Here is a 13,826-nt window from a genome sequence, read left to right on the forward strand (position 1 = left end):
TTTGGTGGTACCTGGCAGCAGAGGCTGCTTGTCAGTGCTTGTATAGTCTGGCACCTTCCTTTTCCATTTTCACATAGTCATAGTCTCTAGTTCATGCATATTCCTTCCTTTTAGTTCTCACTTAGAGGCAGGAAGCCGGTCTTTCTGTCTAATAATTGCTCAAGCCATCTTTGCTTTCCAGGGAGAGTTCATAAAACGACCATCGTTAACCTGGATGTGATGGACTGCAACTCTCCTCATTTCCAGCTGGCATGACAAGGCCCAGATCTCAATGCTGACTACCTTGGTGGACCTAAATGCAGTCCGACACATCCAGTCACCAGCTTAAGGCAGGCCATCCTAAAGTGATAGGCCAATCTCTAGGTCAGAAGGTGGCAGCTGTCTGACACAGGGGTTCTCAAATTGTCTGTTCTCAGGGCCGTCTTGAGAGAACTGTGGGGAACATTTACCACTGGCCTACCATTGTTAAGATAGCCAGGACCACTCTCTCTCTAAGAAAGACCTCCTGGATTTAGCTAGCTGTCCCCTTCTTAGCTGATGTAATTAGCTGTAAGGGACAAGGGAAGGCCAAACACATGTTTGGCAGAACCCTGTCAAACAGTTAGCTCAGAGCCTTAGGCGCCACAAACAGAAACTGGTCCATTTTTCACCAGTCTCTGATAGCCATGTTTTGTCTTTCATCCTTGGGTAGCAGAATGATAAATATAAGTCTGTAGGCAGATGTCCAGGTTGAATAAGGATCACTCTGCTTTTTTTGCCATCTGTTCCCCTGTACAACTGTATGCTTCTGTGGTTTGTTATTGTTGTTAGTCGCGAAGTTGTGTCTGACCCATCACAACCCCTTGGACAACATTCCTCCAGGCCTTCCTGTCCTCCACCATCCCCCAGAGTCCACTGAAGCTCACACCAACTGCTTCAGTGACTCCATCTAGCCACCTCATCCTCTGCCATCCCCTTCTTCTTTTGCCATCTATTGTTCCCAGTATTAGGCTCTTCTCCAGGGAGTCCTTCCTTCTCATTAGGTGGCCAAAGTATGAGTTTCATCTTCAGTATCTGGCCTTCTAAAGAGCAATCAGGGTTGATCTCCTCTAAGACTGACCAATTTGATCACCTTGTGGTCCAAGGGACTCGCAGGAGTCTCCTCCAGCACCACAATTCAAAGGCCTCAATCCTTTGGCACTCAGCCTTCCTTATGGTCCAGCATTCACAGCCATACATTGCAACTGGGAAAACCATAGCCTTGACTATACACACTTTTGCTGGCAGGGTGATGTCTCTGCTTTTTAGTATGCTGTCTAGATTTGCCATAGCTTTCCTCCGCAGGAACAAGCGTCTTTTAATTTCTTGGCTGCAGTTCCCATCTGCGGTGATCTTGGAGCCCAGGAAAATAAAATCTGTCACTACCTCCATTTCTTCCCCATCTATTTGCCAGGAAGTGAGATGACTGGATGCCATGATCTTAGTTTTCTTAATGTTGAGTTTCAAGCCAACATTTGCACTCTCCTCCTTCACCTGCATCAAGAGGCTCTTTAGTTCCTCTCTACTTTCTGCCATTAGAGTGGTATCATCTGCATATCTGAGGTTGTTGATATTTCTCCCAGCAATCTTAATTCCAACTGGTGATTCATCTAGCCTCACCTTTCTCATGATGTGCTCTGCATATAAGTTAAATAGGCAGGGCGACAGTATACAGCCTTGCCACACTCCTTTCTCAATTTTGAACCAATCAGTGGTTCCGTGTCCAGTTCTCACTGTTGCTTCTTGAGCCGCATATAGGTTTCTCAAGAGACAAATAAGATGGTTTGGTACTCCCATCTCTTTAAGAACTTGCCACAATTTGTTGTGATCCACACAATCAAAGACTTTAGCATAGTCAATGAAGCAGAAGTAGATGTTTTTCTGGGACTCCTTAGCTTTCTCCAGGATCCAGTGTATGTTGGCAATTTGGTCTCTAGTTCCTCTCCCTCTTTGAAATCCTGCCTGTACTTCTGGTAGTTCTCAGTCCACATACTGCTGGAGCCTAGCTTGTAGGATTGTGAGCATACTTTTGCTAGCATGTGAAATGAGTGCAATGGTGTGGTAGTTTGAACATTCTTTGGCATTGCCCTTCTTTGGGATTGGAATGTAAACTGACCTTTCTATGTCGTGGCCTCTGTGCATCACACATATGGGTGCTGTGCCTGCGCATGCCTAGGCCAGAAGATTAGAAAGCTAATGGCTTTTGGCGGGAAAAACTCTGCTCCCCTCCCCCTCCGTAGTATAAATAGAGTGGAGTGTCTGCCATTTTACTCAGTCTTTGCGACCACCGTTTTCATTCCTATTAAAAAAAAACAAAAAACCCAAAAATATTATCTTACCCTCTGCACTGTCTTCTTTTTTATCTTTCGCGATGGCGCAGCGAGCGGCATTCTGCAAATGCATTGAGTGCAGTTCCAAAATGTCGCCGGTGGATCCACACGACCGATGCCTCCTCTGCCTTGGCGAGGGGCATAGAACTGATGAATGCGGCCATTGCTTGGCCTTCACCAAGCAAGCTAGGAAGAATAGGGAGAATTGTCTCCACAAGCTCCTATGGGACCAGGCCTTGATGCAATCACACTAATTGGTCTTAAGGCCTGGCTCCTCTTCGGCCGCGTCCTCTCAACGTCCCGCCTCTACCGCTACTGTGCCCTCAAAGCGCCCTGCTCCGGCTTCTGCTGTTCCTCCACAGCGTCCTTCGGACGAAGGCACCACTTCTGTGGAGGCCCAGCAGCTACCTTCTTCCCCAGCCAAAAAAACGGGAGAAGCGTAAGCATACCGGCTCAGATAAGCCCTCTGGCCACAAGAAGCCGAGGAAGGAAAAGGCGGACAAGCCCGCCCGTAAGGGCAAAAAACCCGACCACCCCAAACACCGTGGTTCATGTTCATTGGGGTTTTCAGTACCGACCGCCGCTACAGTACCGACTCCCTCGGGACCAGCCCTGCAATCTGTGATGCAGGTGACTCCGCCGGGATCCCCCAGGCAACTTGTTCGGCCTGAGAGCGCATCTCCTCAACAGCCGGAGGAGCCGCTTAGGGAGTCCATTTCCGATGGAGAGATCAGAGACTCCCCACGGAGTGAACGCTTTCCAACTCCAATGCCTGCAGCCGAGCCACCTGCGGATTCGCCATCACCATCCAGACGCCGAAGTCATTCGTCTGAGCGCCAACATGAAGATTGGCCAATGCCTGGCTATGGTTGTTTCACTGGCTGGGGTGAATACCACCCGTTTGGTTATTACCCACGGGACCGTCAGTCACCATCGGTCCCGAGGGAGGCTCCATCCACATCGAGGCGGGCGGAGAGAGGACAACCAACGTCTCTGCAAACCTCCTCTTCCGGCGACCGTTATCGCTACCATGAAGACTCGGAGGTTGATTCCATGTCTCCTGATGTGGCTATCACCTCCCAAGGCCCTGGATCCCCTGACGAACCGCATGTCACCTTCGCAGAGCTCATCTCCCGCCTCGTTTGGTCACTGGAGATCAAGGCCTATCATCGCCCCGGTCCCAGCACCGATCGCTTTTATGACATCGTCAGGGGAGAGCAGTCTGCAGCCATAGCTCTTCCATTGATCACAACACTCCGCCAAGTGATGGTCCAGCCTTGGGACCAACCAGCTCAACCACAGGCTACGTCTCGTCGGTATGAAGCCATGTACCAGGTTCGAGAGGAAGACATCCCATTCCTACTCCGTCACCTGAAGCTGAACTCGGTGGTGGTTGAGTCCTCCCAGGGCAGGGAGTCGAGGGGTCACACGGCCCCTTGTGACAAGGAAGGGAGGAAAATCGATATGCTCCTGCGCTGAGTCTATGCGGCCTCTGGGCTTGGCCTACTCATATCGAATTATGAAGCAACGCTGACACGTTACCAGTACTTCATAATGCAGAAGCTGAAAAATATTGCCTCCTCCCTTCCGGACCATCAAGCGGACTTAGCCAGGGTCTTCATAAAGGAGGCTAAGCAGGTGGTGATGCAACAGCTCTCCACTGCCAGGCATCATGTGGACACTGACTTGAGGGCCCTTGTCAGTGCCATTTCCCTCAGGCGCCACGCGTGGTTAAGAAATTGCAATTTCCCTGAGGAAGTGAAGAGGAGGATAGAGGAAATGCCATTTGACGGCACCGGACTATTTCACGAGAAGACCAACCATAATCTGAAGTCGATCCATGAATCACGCATGACAGCACGCCGCATGGAGCTTACTCAGCAAAAACGTAAGTGGCAATGGCCTCGATCCTCCTACCACCAACAATATCAGCCTCGACAGCAGTATCAACAGAGACAACAACGTCGAAGGCAGCAGGCACAACAGCACTTCTCTCAGGGCCGTTGACATTTCGATACTGAGAAGCATCAACATTGATGGTCCGGACAGACCATTATATCTCTCCACTCCCCACCTTCCCCTCTCCCTTTTGGGGGCCAGCTCCAAAGCTGACTCCCCATTTGGGAGTCCATTCTACGCGAGCAGTAGCAGCTTCGTCTGCCTTCGCCGTGGGAGTTCCGCTTCAAGATATCTGCAGAGCTGCAACATGGGCTGCTCCATGCACTTTCACCAAGCATTATCGGCTGGATGTGCCTGCCAGACAGGACTGCTCTTTTGGCAGAGCAGTTCTCTCATCTATTCTTCACTGACGACACCTCCCTCCTCCAAGTCTGGTAAGCTTGCTAATCACCCATATGTGTGATGCACAGAGGCCACGACGAAGAAAAGCAGGTTGCTTACATGTAACTGATGTTCTTCGAATGGCCATCTGTGCATTAACACAACCCACCCGCCGGCCCCGTTCGGTGACGGTGAGTTGACGACCTTCTCCATTGGTAACATACTTTAATATTTATGGTACCGGTGATGTTTGCTGTCATATACTTTCAACCTCAAGGGGACGAACGTTCGGTCTTCAAGACTGAGTAAAATGGTGGACACTCCGCTCTATTTATACTACGGAGGGGGAGGGGAGCAGAGTTTTTCCCGCCAAAAACCGTTAGCTTTCTAATCTTCTGGCCTAGGCACTGTGCAGGCGCAGCACCCGTATGTGTGAATCCACAGATGGTCACTCGAAGAACATCAGTTACAGGTAAGCAAGCTGCTTTTTCCAATCCTGTGGCCACTGTTGAGTTTTCCAAATTTGCTGGCATATTGAGTGTAGCACTTTTACTGCATCATCTTAGGATTTTGAATAGCTCAGCTGGAATACTGTCACCTCCACTAGCTTTGTTGTTGCTCAGAGTTCCTAAGGTCCATTTTACTTCACATTCCAGGATGTCTGGCTCAAGGTCAGTGACCACCCCATCGTGGTTATCAGGAACGTTAAGCTCTTTCTTGTATAGTTCTTCTGTGTAATCTTGCCACCTCTTCTTAATCTCTTCTGCCTCTGTTAGGTCCCTGCCATTTTGGTCCTTTATCATGCCCATCTTTGCATGAAATGTTCCCTTCATATCTCCAATTTTCTTGAAGAGATCTCTGGTCCTCCCTATTCTGTTGTTTTCTTCTATTTCTTTACACTGTTCATTTAAGAAGGCCTTCTTATCTCTTCTAGCTATTCTCTGGAATTCTGCATTCAATTGGGTGTATCTTTCCCTTTCTTCCTTGCCTTTTGCTTCCCTTCTTTCCTCAGCTATTTGCAAAGCTTTCTCAGACAGCCATTTTGCTTTCTTGCATTTCTTTTTCTTTGGGATGATTTTAGTTGCTACCTCTTGTACAATTTATTTTATTTATTTATTTTTTTATTTATATCCTGCCTTTTTCCTACAAAGGGCTCAAGGCAGCTTATATCATTCTCCTCCTCCATCTTATCCCCACAACAACCCTGTGAGGTAGGTTGGGCTGAGAGTCTGTGACTGGCCCAAAGTCACCCAGTTGGCTCCATGCCTGAGCGGGGACTAGAACCCAGATCGTCTGAGTCCCAGTCCCATGCTCTTAACCACTACACCAATGTTGCGAACCTCCATCCATAGTTCTTCAGGCACTCTATCAGATCTAATTCCTTAAATCTATTTGTCACCTCTACTGTATATTAATCAGGGATATGATTTAGGTCATACCTGAGTGGCCTAGTGCTTTTCCCTACTTTCTTTAGTTTAAACCTAAATTTTGCAACAAGAAGCTCAAGATTTGAGCCACAGTCAGCTCCTGGTCTAGTTTTTACTGACTGTATAGAGCTTCTCCATCTTTGACTGCAGAGCACATAGTCAATCTGATTTCTGTGTTGATCCTCTGGTGATGTCCATGTGTAGAGTCATCTCTTGGGTTGTAGGAAAATAGTGTTTGCTATGACCATCGTATTCTCTTGACAAAATTCTACCAGCCTGTGCCCTGCTTCATTTTGTACTCCAAGCTTCTGTGGCTATTACCAGTTTAGCATCTGGCATATCCAAGCACAACCTGAACAACCCTTTATTTTAAGCTCAGAGTCACTTGTGGACATCATTGTTATTTTCTTTGTGTTATCCAGTGGTAATTCAAGGCATAAACATTATATAGCCAGGGGCCTCATTGGGAATTAATTTTCCCATAAGATTATCAAGAAACACACCCTGAGCTTCAAGGTAAGTGGGAACAAACATCAGGTCCAGCATCAGGTCCAGAAGGATAAAAAAGCACAGGTAGTGATCATTTAAAGTTATATCTACAACCATTCATATAGTGTCAAATTTGTGATAAACCTGAGTATCCAGACCAACGCAACAGCACCTTTTCAATCCAGCTGTTCCTTCACCTTGAATATGTACAACAAGCCATGTAGCACTTTTCAGAAAGAACTGCAAGCTATATCCATTTCATGACTAGGAGATTTAAGTGGAGATTTCAGCCATCCAAATTTGCATTGCAACTGCTGTACCAAGGTAAAACTCAGTCTAAAAACAAAAAGATACTCTGCTGCTTTGAGGATGAACTTGAAATCAGACTTTTCTCCAAACACTGTATGGAAGTGTTGGAGAGAAAAGGAGAACAGTGGGGACAGGTAGAAGGGATTGCAAAAGATCTTCACACAAACATTAAAGTGCATTTGCTGCTTAACCTCTTGTTGTTTTTAATAAAAACCTCTAGAAAGGAGGTGCCGTTGTCCTCCCTCATTCACAGGATTTTACCAGTGTGATGCAGGGGAGGAAGAAAATCCAGATGATGCAGCTTTCTGCTTGTAATCACCCAATGACTTTCCTCTGCTTCTTGCATATTTTTTCTTTCTACCAAAAAGAAAAAAAATCTGTTTAGGAAGACAGGACAGAAGAGCTGCTCCATGTCTTTTATAATTTGTAGTGCAGGAACTGTCTGTCTGGTCGCACCCATAGTTCTTTCTCCTTGTGTTGTTTTAGCAATCAGTTTTCTATGTGTTGTCCCTTTATAATAGTATTTGAAAATGCTGCTGTGAAAAGCAGGCATGCATTCCTGAAGCTGCCGTTACACTGTCCACTAATGTTGTATGCACATGTTTCATGTGTGTGAAAGTAGCATTGTGTATTGTAGAGATTTGCCATTCTTCATCCCAGTTGGCAGAGCATGATTAGGTGAGTATGTACACAAATCTGCTAATGGATGCAAATGTCTACTCTAAGCTTTAATAACATTTACTTCTGTAAGAACAACAATGCAGCGCCACAGCCATTTTTAGAAGAATGTGTGGAAAGAGCACTTAATTATACAACCTTATGTTGGATGGGCTGCCTAATAATGTAGAATTAAACTCTGGTGGCTTGAAATATGTGGCAACCAGTAAATGGTTGCAGTAAAACAACAGAAAGACAGCAGTGTTGTTCTGGTTGTTGAGTTTTTTTAGGTGCCTGTATTCTGATCTGGTTTGAGAATAGCATTATTAAATTCATGGCAGAACTGACTTCACATGCTAGTCCCAGTATACAGTCTTGAAACCAAAAGCATATTTGAGTGAGGGTATTTCTGAAGGTGTCAGTGATACCTGCCACTTTAATCTGTTTTTCCCCCTTCAGCAGGGTCATCAGCTATTAAGGAAGCTCCTCGGGAGGAAACTGAATCCATTCCAGAATATACTGCTGAAGAAGAGCGGGAGGACAACAGGTTATGGAGAACAGTTGTGATTGGAGACCAGGAACAGAGGATTGATATGAAAGCTATTGAACCTTATAAAAAGGTTATTTCTCACGGAGGTAGGAAAAATCCACATGTATTGTTAAACAGGAATGGAATTCCCGAAATTTGGAGAATACTCTTTGTAAATATTCCTTTGCTGTATGAACCATATTCATAATAAGCGTCCTTTTAAAGAAAAAAGCCTGGACATAAAGGGATACATGAAGAGATAAAATAGTTAAATGTCCAGTTAACTGTGGTTATTAAAGAAAACATCTGTACCTATAGCAGCAATATGTTTACCATTGAAATATGGTGTTCCATGCTCCATTTTCCAGATCCAGGATGGATAGTTACAAAGGAAAGGAGATGTTTAAGGGAGCAGAGAGAGGAGAAGGAAACCAGTGTTCATTGTATAGTTTGGATTGAATATTGCAGGACCAGTTGACTCACCTGACTTGATGCAGGTTATTTCCTGCTGCCTCCCAGGAAAAGTAGTCAAATCTACTTCAAGAAATTATGTAATTTTTTCAATTTGAGTCACCTGATATTGTGTCCTGACTAAATAAAAATAAAAATTGTAACCTTTCATTTGTAAACAGTGGAAGCTTATACTGGCCACAGTTCACTATTTCTGGAGCTGTCACTATCATAAGATGCAGGATACATGGATTTGGGATGACAACCATGCTGGCCTCCTCCCCACACATGGAATTGCTGGGCCCCAACCAGGAAAAGCTACACATGCTTTGCAAAGTACTAACGAAGTAGGAGAAACACACAGTGACCTTTTCTGTCTTCTGTTTGAGCCCTTTGATGACCTTCCTTTTCCATCGGCTGTAGCAAGTAGAAACATAGGAAAAGAAACAGAGTGAGTCGGAAGTGGTCTCCCAGGCCATCTAGTCTGAACCCCAGCTCTAGCCGACTCCACTCATGACATGCCTACCATGTGTATGTCCAGCCTAGTAGGAATTAGTTTCCCCATGGTAAGGGGAAAAGGGTGGACATGGACTAAGAAAGGAAAGAGGCAGTATCTCTAGTATGGACTAAGGCCTAGGATCGGAATCTCTTCCCAGTGCTACAGTGCAGAACATGTGAGCTATAAGTATTCTTGAGCATGTGCAGAGAGCCCTACTGAGTAGCCCTCATTTGTTCTCCCCAGCTGAGATTAGAGGGAAGGGCTTCCAGGCAAGCAACTTTGCTTGAACCTGGCATTATAGACGTTGGTGCTGAATTAACAACCAAAACAACCTGAAACAGTATATTCCATTAGCTCCTTAGAATAGTTTTCCATTATACCCATGTAAGGAAATGCTACATTGCACATCATCATATGGCCTTATTTGGGATTACAGACTGGTACCATTAAAGAGGGCCTGTGGAATTGCAGAGACAAATCTTTCAGTGTGCACATGCTATTTATTTATTTAAAACTTTTATATATCGTCCACTACCAAGGTCTCAGGACAGTCTTACAATAACTGAGCTCAGACCCAATTAGAAGGAAGGATCTATGGAAATCCCATGTGACAACAGCTACATTTGGAATCCCTGGGGATTTTCTCATTTATAAGTCAATAAAAGCTCATAACTTTATTTTAAAAAGTGCAAGTAATGTAAAACTCAAGAGTTCTCCCCTAGTATAATCTGCCTGTCTGTACTAAAGCAGTATTTGTCATTTCTAAATGAAATTCCTCTTTAAGCTTCAAAGGATTCTGCATTTAGAATATTTTCTCCTAATTCCTATTTGGAAGAAATGTTCTTCATCTGTGTAGACATGATTCAGCAGAGACTGGCATGTGCCTTGGTGTCATGGCAGCTATCATTAATCCATCTCTTAAAATAGGGCCATTCAGCATGATGGCAGAGCAATTTGTACATAAAACATTTTGAAGCCTCTGAGTCATCCTCTAAACTCTTCCCACCTGGACTTTAGGTATGTTTATGCTAGGGTTATGCACTCATCATCATCATCATCATCTCTATACTGCCCATAGCCAAAGCTGATTGGGCAGTTTACAAGATTAATTCACCCATATTTCAACCAGGCCTGACCCTGCTCAGCTTGTAAGATTAGGCAGGATCATGCACTTCAGGCTATATAGGAGATATATGGAGTTTATCCCTCCAGATATTTTGGCCTATAGCTCTCTTGTTTCATCACCACAGGCTATGCTTGCTTGTGGCCCTCCAGATTTTGGGTGGTGGGAGTAGTAGACCAAAGCACCTGAAGGGTCACACTATGTGGGAAGTGGGAAGTACTCCTTCCATCTGGAGGTTCAGGCATATTATTTATTTATTTATTTTTAATTTTTGCATTTATATCCTGCCTTTTTCCTACAAAGGGCTCAAGGCAGCTTACATCATCTCTCCTCCTCCATCTTATCCCCACAACAACAACCCTGTGAGGTAGGTTGGGCTGAGAGTCTGTGACTGGCCCAAAGTCACCCAGTGGGCTCCATGGCTGAGTGGGGACTCGAACCCAGGTCACCTGAGTCCCAGTCCCATGCTCTTAACCACTACGATATTATATGGCATATGCTATCTTCAGTTCATAGCATCACTCTGTTACCTGCTCTCACTTCTTTTCTTTCGTATTTATATGGAATGTGCATTGTGTGTTAGCATCTTTAGTCTCTGTAACCTCAGAATAACCAGTGGATTGTTCATTGTCATGGGAAATGGGGCTGCCCCTAGGGAAGAGAAAGGTGGGCCAGCAGGCCTAATCCCAGAACAGGCCGGTTTTCTGAAGGAGATGGAATGGTGAGCTAGGACTTAAGCCAGCCAGCCATTCAAGCTCCATATCACTTTAACAAGATCTTGTTTTTGTGGCTTTCTTGCCCTTTCAAAGAAATGAGGGAACAGTTAGGGCATCTGAGACTTGGCCACTGCAATTGAGTACATTTCATGCCATCTCTTCAGATTATACCTATCTAACTATTCAACATCTGTAAACACAGCTGACACCAAGGGTAGGCATGGCTTGTGGCAAAAATGAGAAACTAGAAACATTAATTCTGTCACAGTAGAACACATGGTAGTGCACATGTGCAGCTGTGTGCAGTGATGGGAAGAGTCCAAGAACAGGTATGGCTGGACAGCTGCTGAGGATACATTCCCCAGTGGGGGACAACTGACAAGAGCCTCTTGGAGTTGCCCTTGCTCTTCATCACTGCAGCCCACTTGTTCACCTTTGGCCCAGACAGCAGTGGTGGTGAGACAGAGAAGCAGATGCCACAGCTTACTCTTCGGTTGCAAACAAGTGGCTGCTGTGATGAAAAACAAGGCAAGGAGCAATAGGAACAAGTGTCTATGGCAGTGGCAAGGATGTGGACTGGGGTGTGGGGGGGCATGAGGGTGTCTTGGCTGAAGGCCCTCAAAAACCTGGAGTTGAGGCCTGCCAGATTGTTTTCTCGACTTTGTCCTGTTAAGAATCTTTGTGAAACCCAAACACATTTTTCTTTGCTCCACAGGATACTATGGTGATGGTCTAAATGCCATCATTGTGTTTGCAGCATGTTTTCTACCAGATAGCAGCCGAACTGATTACAACTATGTCATGGAAAACCTTTTCCTGTGAGTGATGGGAGCCATGTGGTCAAGTCTTTGGAACTAAACGCTGCTTAATTAAGAGATAAGTTAGGGGTTTTTAAGTGACATAAGACATCAGGAGTAGTTTTCTTTGACTTCTAATTCATCTCAGTGAAACAGGTTTGCAAATGGAAAGCATCCAGTTTTCCTCCTAGAGTGAATTTTCTCCACAGCTGATCATATATGTATACTACAGGCTGAAAACACCCAAAGCTGACAGTCCAAAATCATCACAATAACTCTTTCTGTTTCTTTAGCTTTAGGTATATTTTGTTTTGTTTCATAGCTAACAATGAGTAAGAGTTTTCCTTGGCTTCCTAGCATTCAAAGGATTATTCATATATTTTGCTGCTCAACAGCAGACACATAAAAAGCCTGTGAAACTATCTTTTAGACCTTTGCTATGTCTGTTGACAAGACAGAACATCCAACTACCAAACATTTTTAAAATCCCTGTTTGTAGTGGCTTGTCCAGAAATAGGTCTGGTGTATGTTAGTGGATGCACATTATTGGCCCACCACCAATAACTGAAGATGATTGATCATGAATCCCATATATTGGCATGACAGCTGTCCTCTCTTTATATGCCCCTTGGGTAATATAGGAGAGGAGGAACCATGTGACAGAAGTAGAGTCAGATGATAACTTTAAATTAGAAGTGAACTTCACAAGATTTCTTTCCCCAAGTATTTCTGCCATAGTCACGAAGTTCCTGAATTCAAATGATATGAAAAGAAGCAATAGGAAAATGAAGTCCTTCCTCTTCACCCAGTCTTTTAAATAACATAAAAAAACCTGGGCTATTCTTGTTTGATATTGCATGCTTGCACTGTTAATTGGTTTTATTTGTTTGTTTTTCTCTGCTGGAGGGAAAGTATTTGTGCAGTATTTTGTTTTCCTATTACTGCAACCAGAGGGTTCAAGATGGCATTTCAGGGGTTGCAACAAAGAGGAAGGTTGCATCCTTTGCCAAAAATTTTCCCAATAATAACATTATTTATTGTTTTGATACCAGTATGCTAAAGACATTTTCTAGCTTCCCTGGAAATAGAGGCAGCCCTAGACATTTATAGCTCCCTGCTGTGTGTTCCAGCTCCAATCAGTGAAACTCTCTTGGTTAAATAGCCCAAACTTCTAAAGGGATCTATACTAATTTTGATCTGTGCCATGTAGTTACTTAACATGGGTTTAGGATGGCCCTTATACTAGTGGAGCTCTGTTGATTAAAAGCTTCTGAAACTTCACTTATTGTTTATATTATTTATGCTATTGTATATGTTCTTGTAAAATGCATTATTTTGGTTTGAAGTGCAAAAAGTAGTGTTGAAGAGGATGCTTCCAGGCATGGTTCTTTTGTGCCAAATTTACAGGGAGTTCAAATGGCATGTTCTTCAATTGCGGCCTTCCTTTGTTTTACCCAACCAAAAAATAAAAAATAAAAACAGAGAGCACAAGAGAAAAGTCAAATGATACCTCTTGTTGGGTGGTGGTGGAAATCCTCCATATGGAAGCACCCCACCTCATTTCTCTCACTTCTTCTTTCTTTTTCTTTTCAGATACGTAATAAGTACTTTGGAGCTCATGGTTGCTGAAGACTATATGATTGTTTATTTGAATGGCGCAACACCAAGGAGAAGGATGCCAGGACTGGGGTGGATGAAAAAGTGTTACCAGATGATTGATAGGCGGTGTGTAGACCACTGCTTGTTTTCTATTCTCGGCCTTGGCCTACTTGTTCTATTAAACTCATCTTCCCCTCTCTCCCTAGAAGTGTAAGATCCAGTTTCTGATATGTTAGACAAATGGTACCTTTATGGTAGAATGATAAAAGTGTATGTATCCTGGAATCTTGTGTGTAGCAGTGGAACATATTTCATGGGCGATTCATTTCATGTTGAAGGCTTAAAATATGCTTCTTTTCAAATACAGGTTAAGGAAGAACTTGAAGTCTTTCATCATTGTTCATCCCTCTTGGTTTATCAGAACAATTTTAGCAGTGACACGGCCATTTATAAGGTACCAGTTCCAAACCTTCAAAAATGTAAAGTTTGTACATAGAGGTCCATCTTCATGGAGCCACTTTTATTGTGGGGAGAGAGAAAATGGACATGTGAGTAGGAAATGTGTTAAGAAGAACGCCAGTAAATAATTTCTTCAGAAGACCT

At 44.2% G+C, this 13,826-nt stretch overlaps 1 protein-coding gene across 3 annotated transcripts in view; it reads left to right on the forward strand.

Annotated features, from left to right (window-relative positions):
- Positions 1-13,826, forward strand: part of LOC123031571 (protein prune homolog 2-like) — a 45,702-nt gene that overhangs the window by 21,382 nt on the left and 10,494 nt on the right. For all 3 annotated transcript variants that reach the window (XM_044446714.1, XM_044446716.1, XM_044446715.1), the window contains exons 5-8: positions 7,970-8,146; positions 11,543-11,645; positions 13,218-13,349; positions 13,591-13,677. In XM_044446714.1, coding sequence (XP_044302649.1) covers positions 7,970-8,146; positions 11,543-11,645; positions 13,218-13,349; positions 13,591-13,677 — 499 coding nt within the window. The remainder of the gene's footprint in view (positions 1-7,969; positions 8,147-11,542; positions 11,646-13,217; positions 13,350-13,590; positions 13,678-13,826) is intronic.

This window comes from Varanus komodoensis, unplaced genomic scaffold, assembly GCF_004798865.1.
Source record: "Varanus komodoensis strain SLA01 unplaced genomic scaffold, ASM479886v1 scaffold5, whole genome shotgun sequence".
In the NCBI taxonomy this organism is placed as follows: domain Eukaryota; kingdom Metazoa; phylum Chordata; class Lepidosauria; order Squamata; family Varanidae; genus Varanus; species Varanus komodoensis.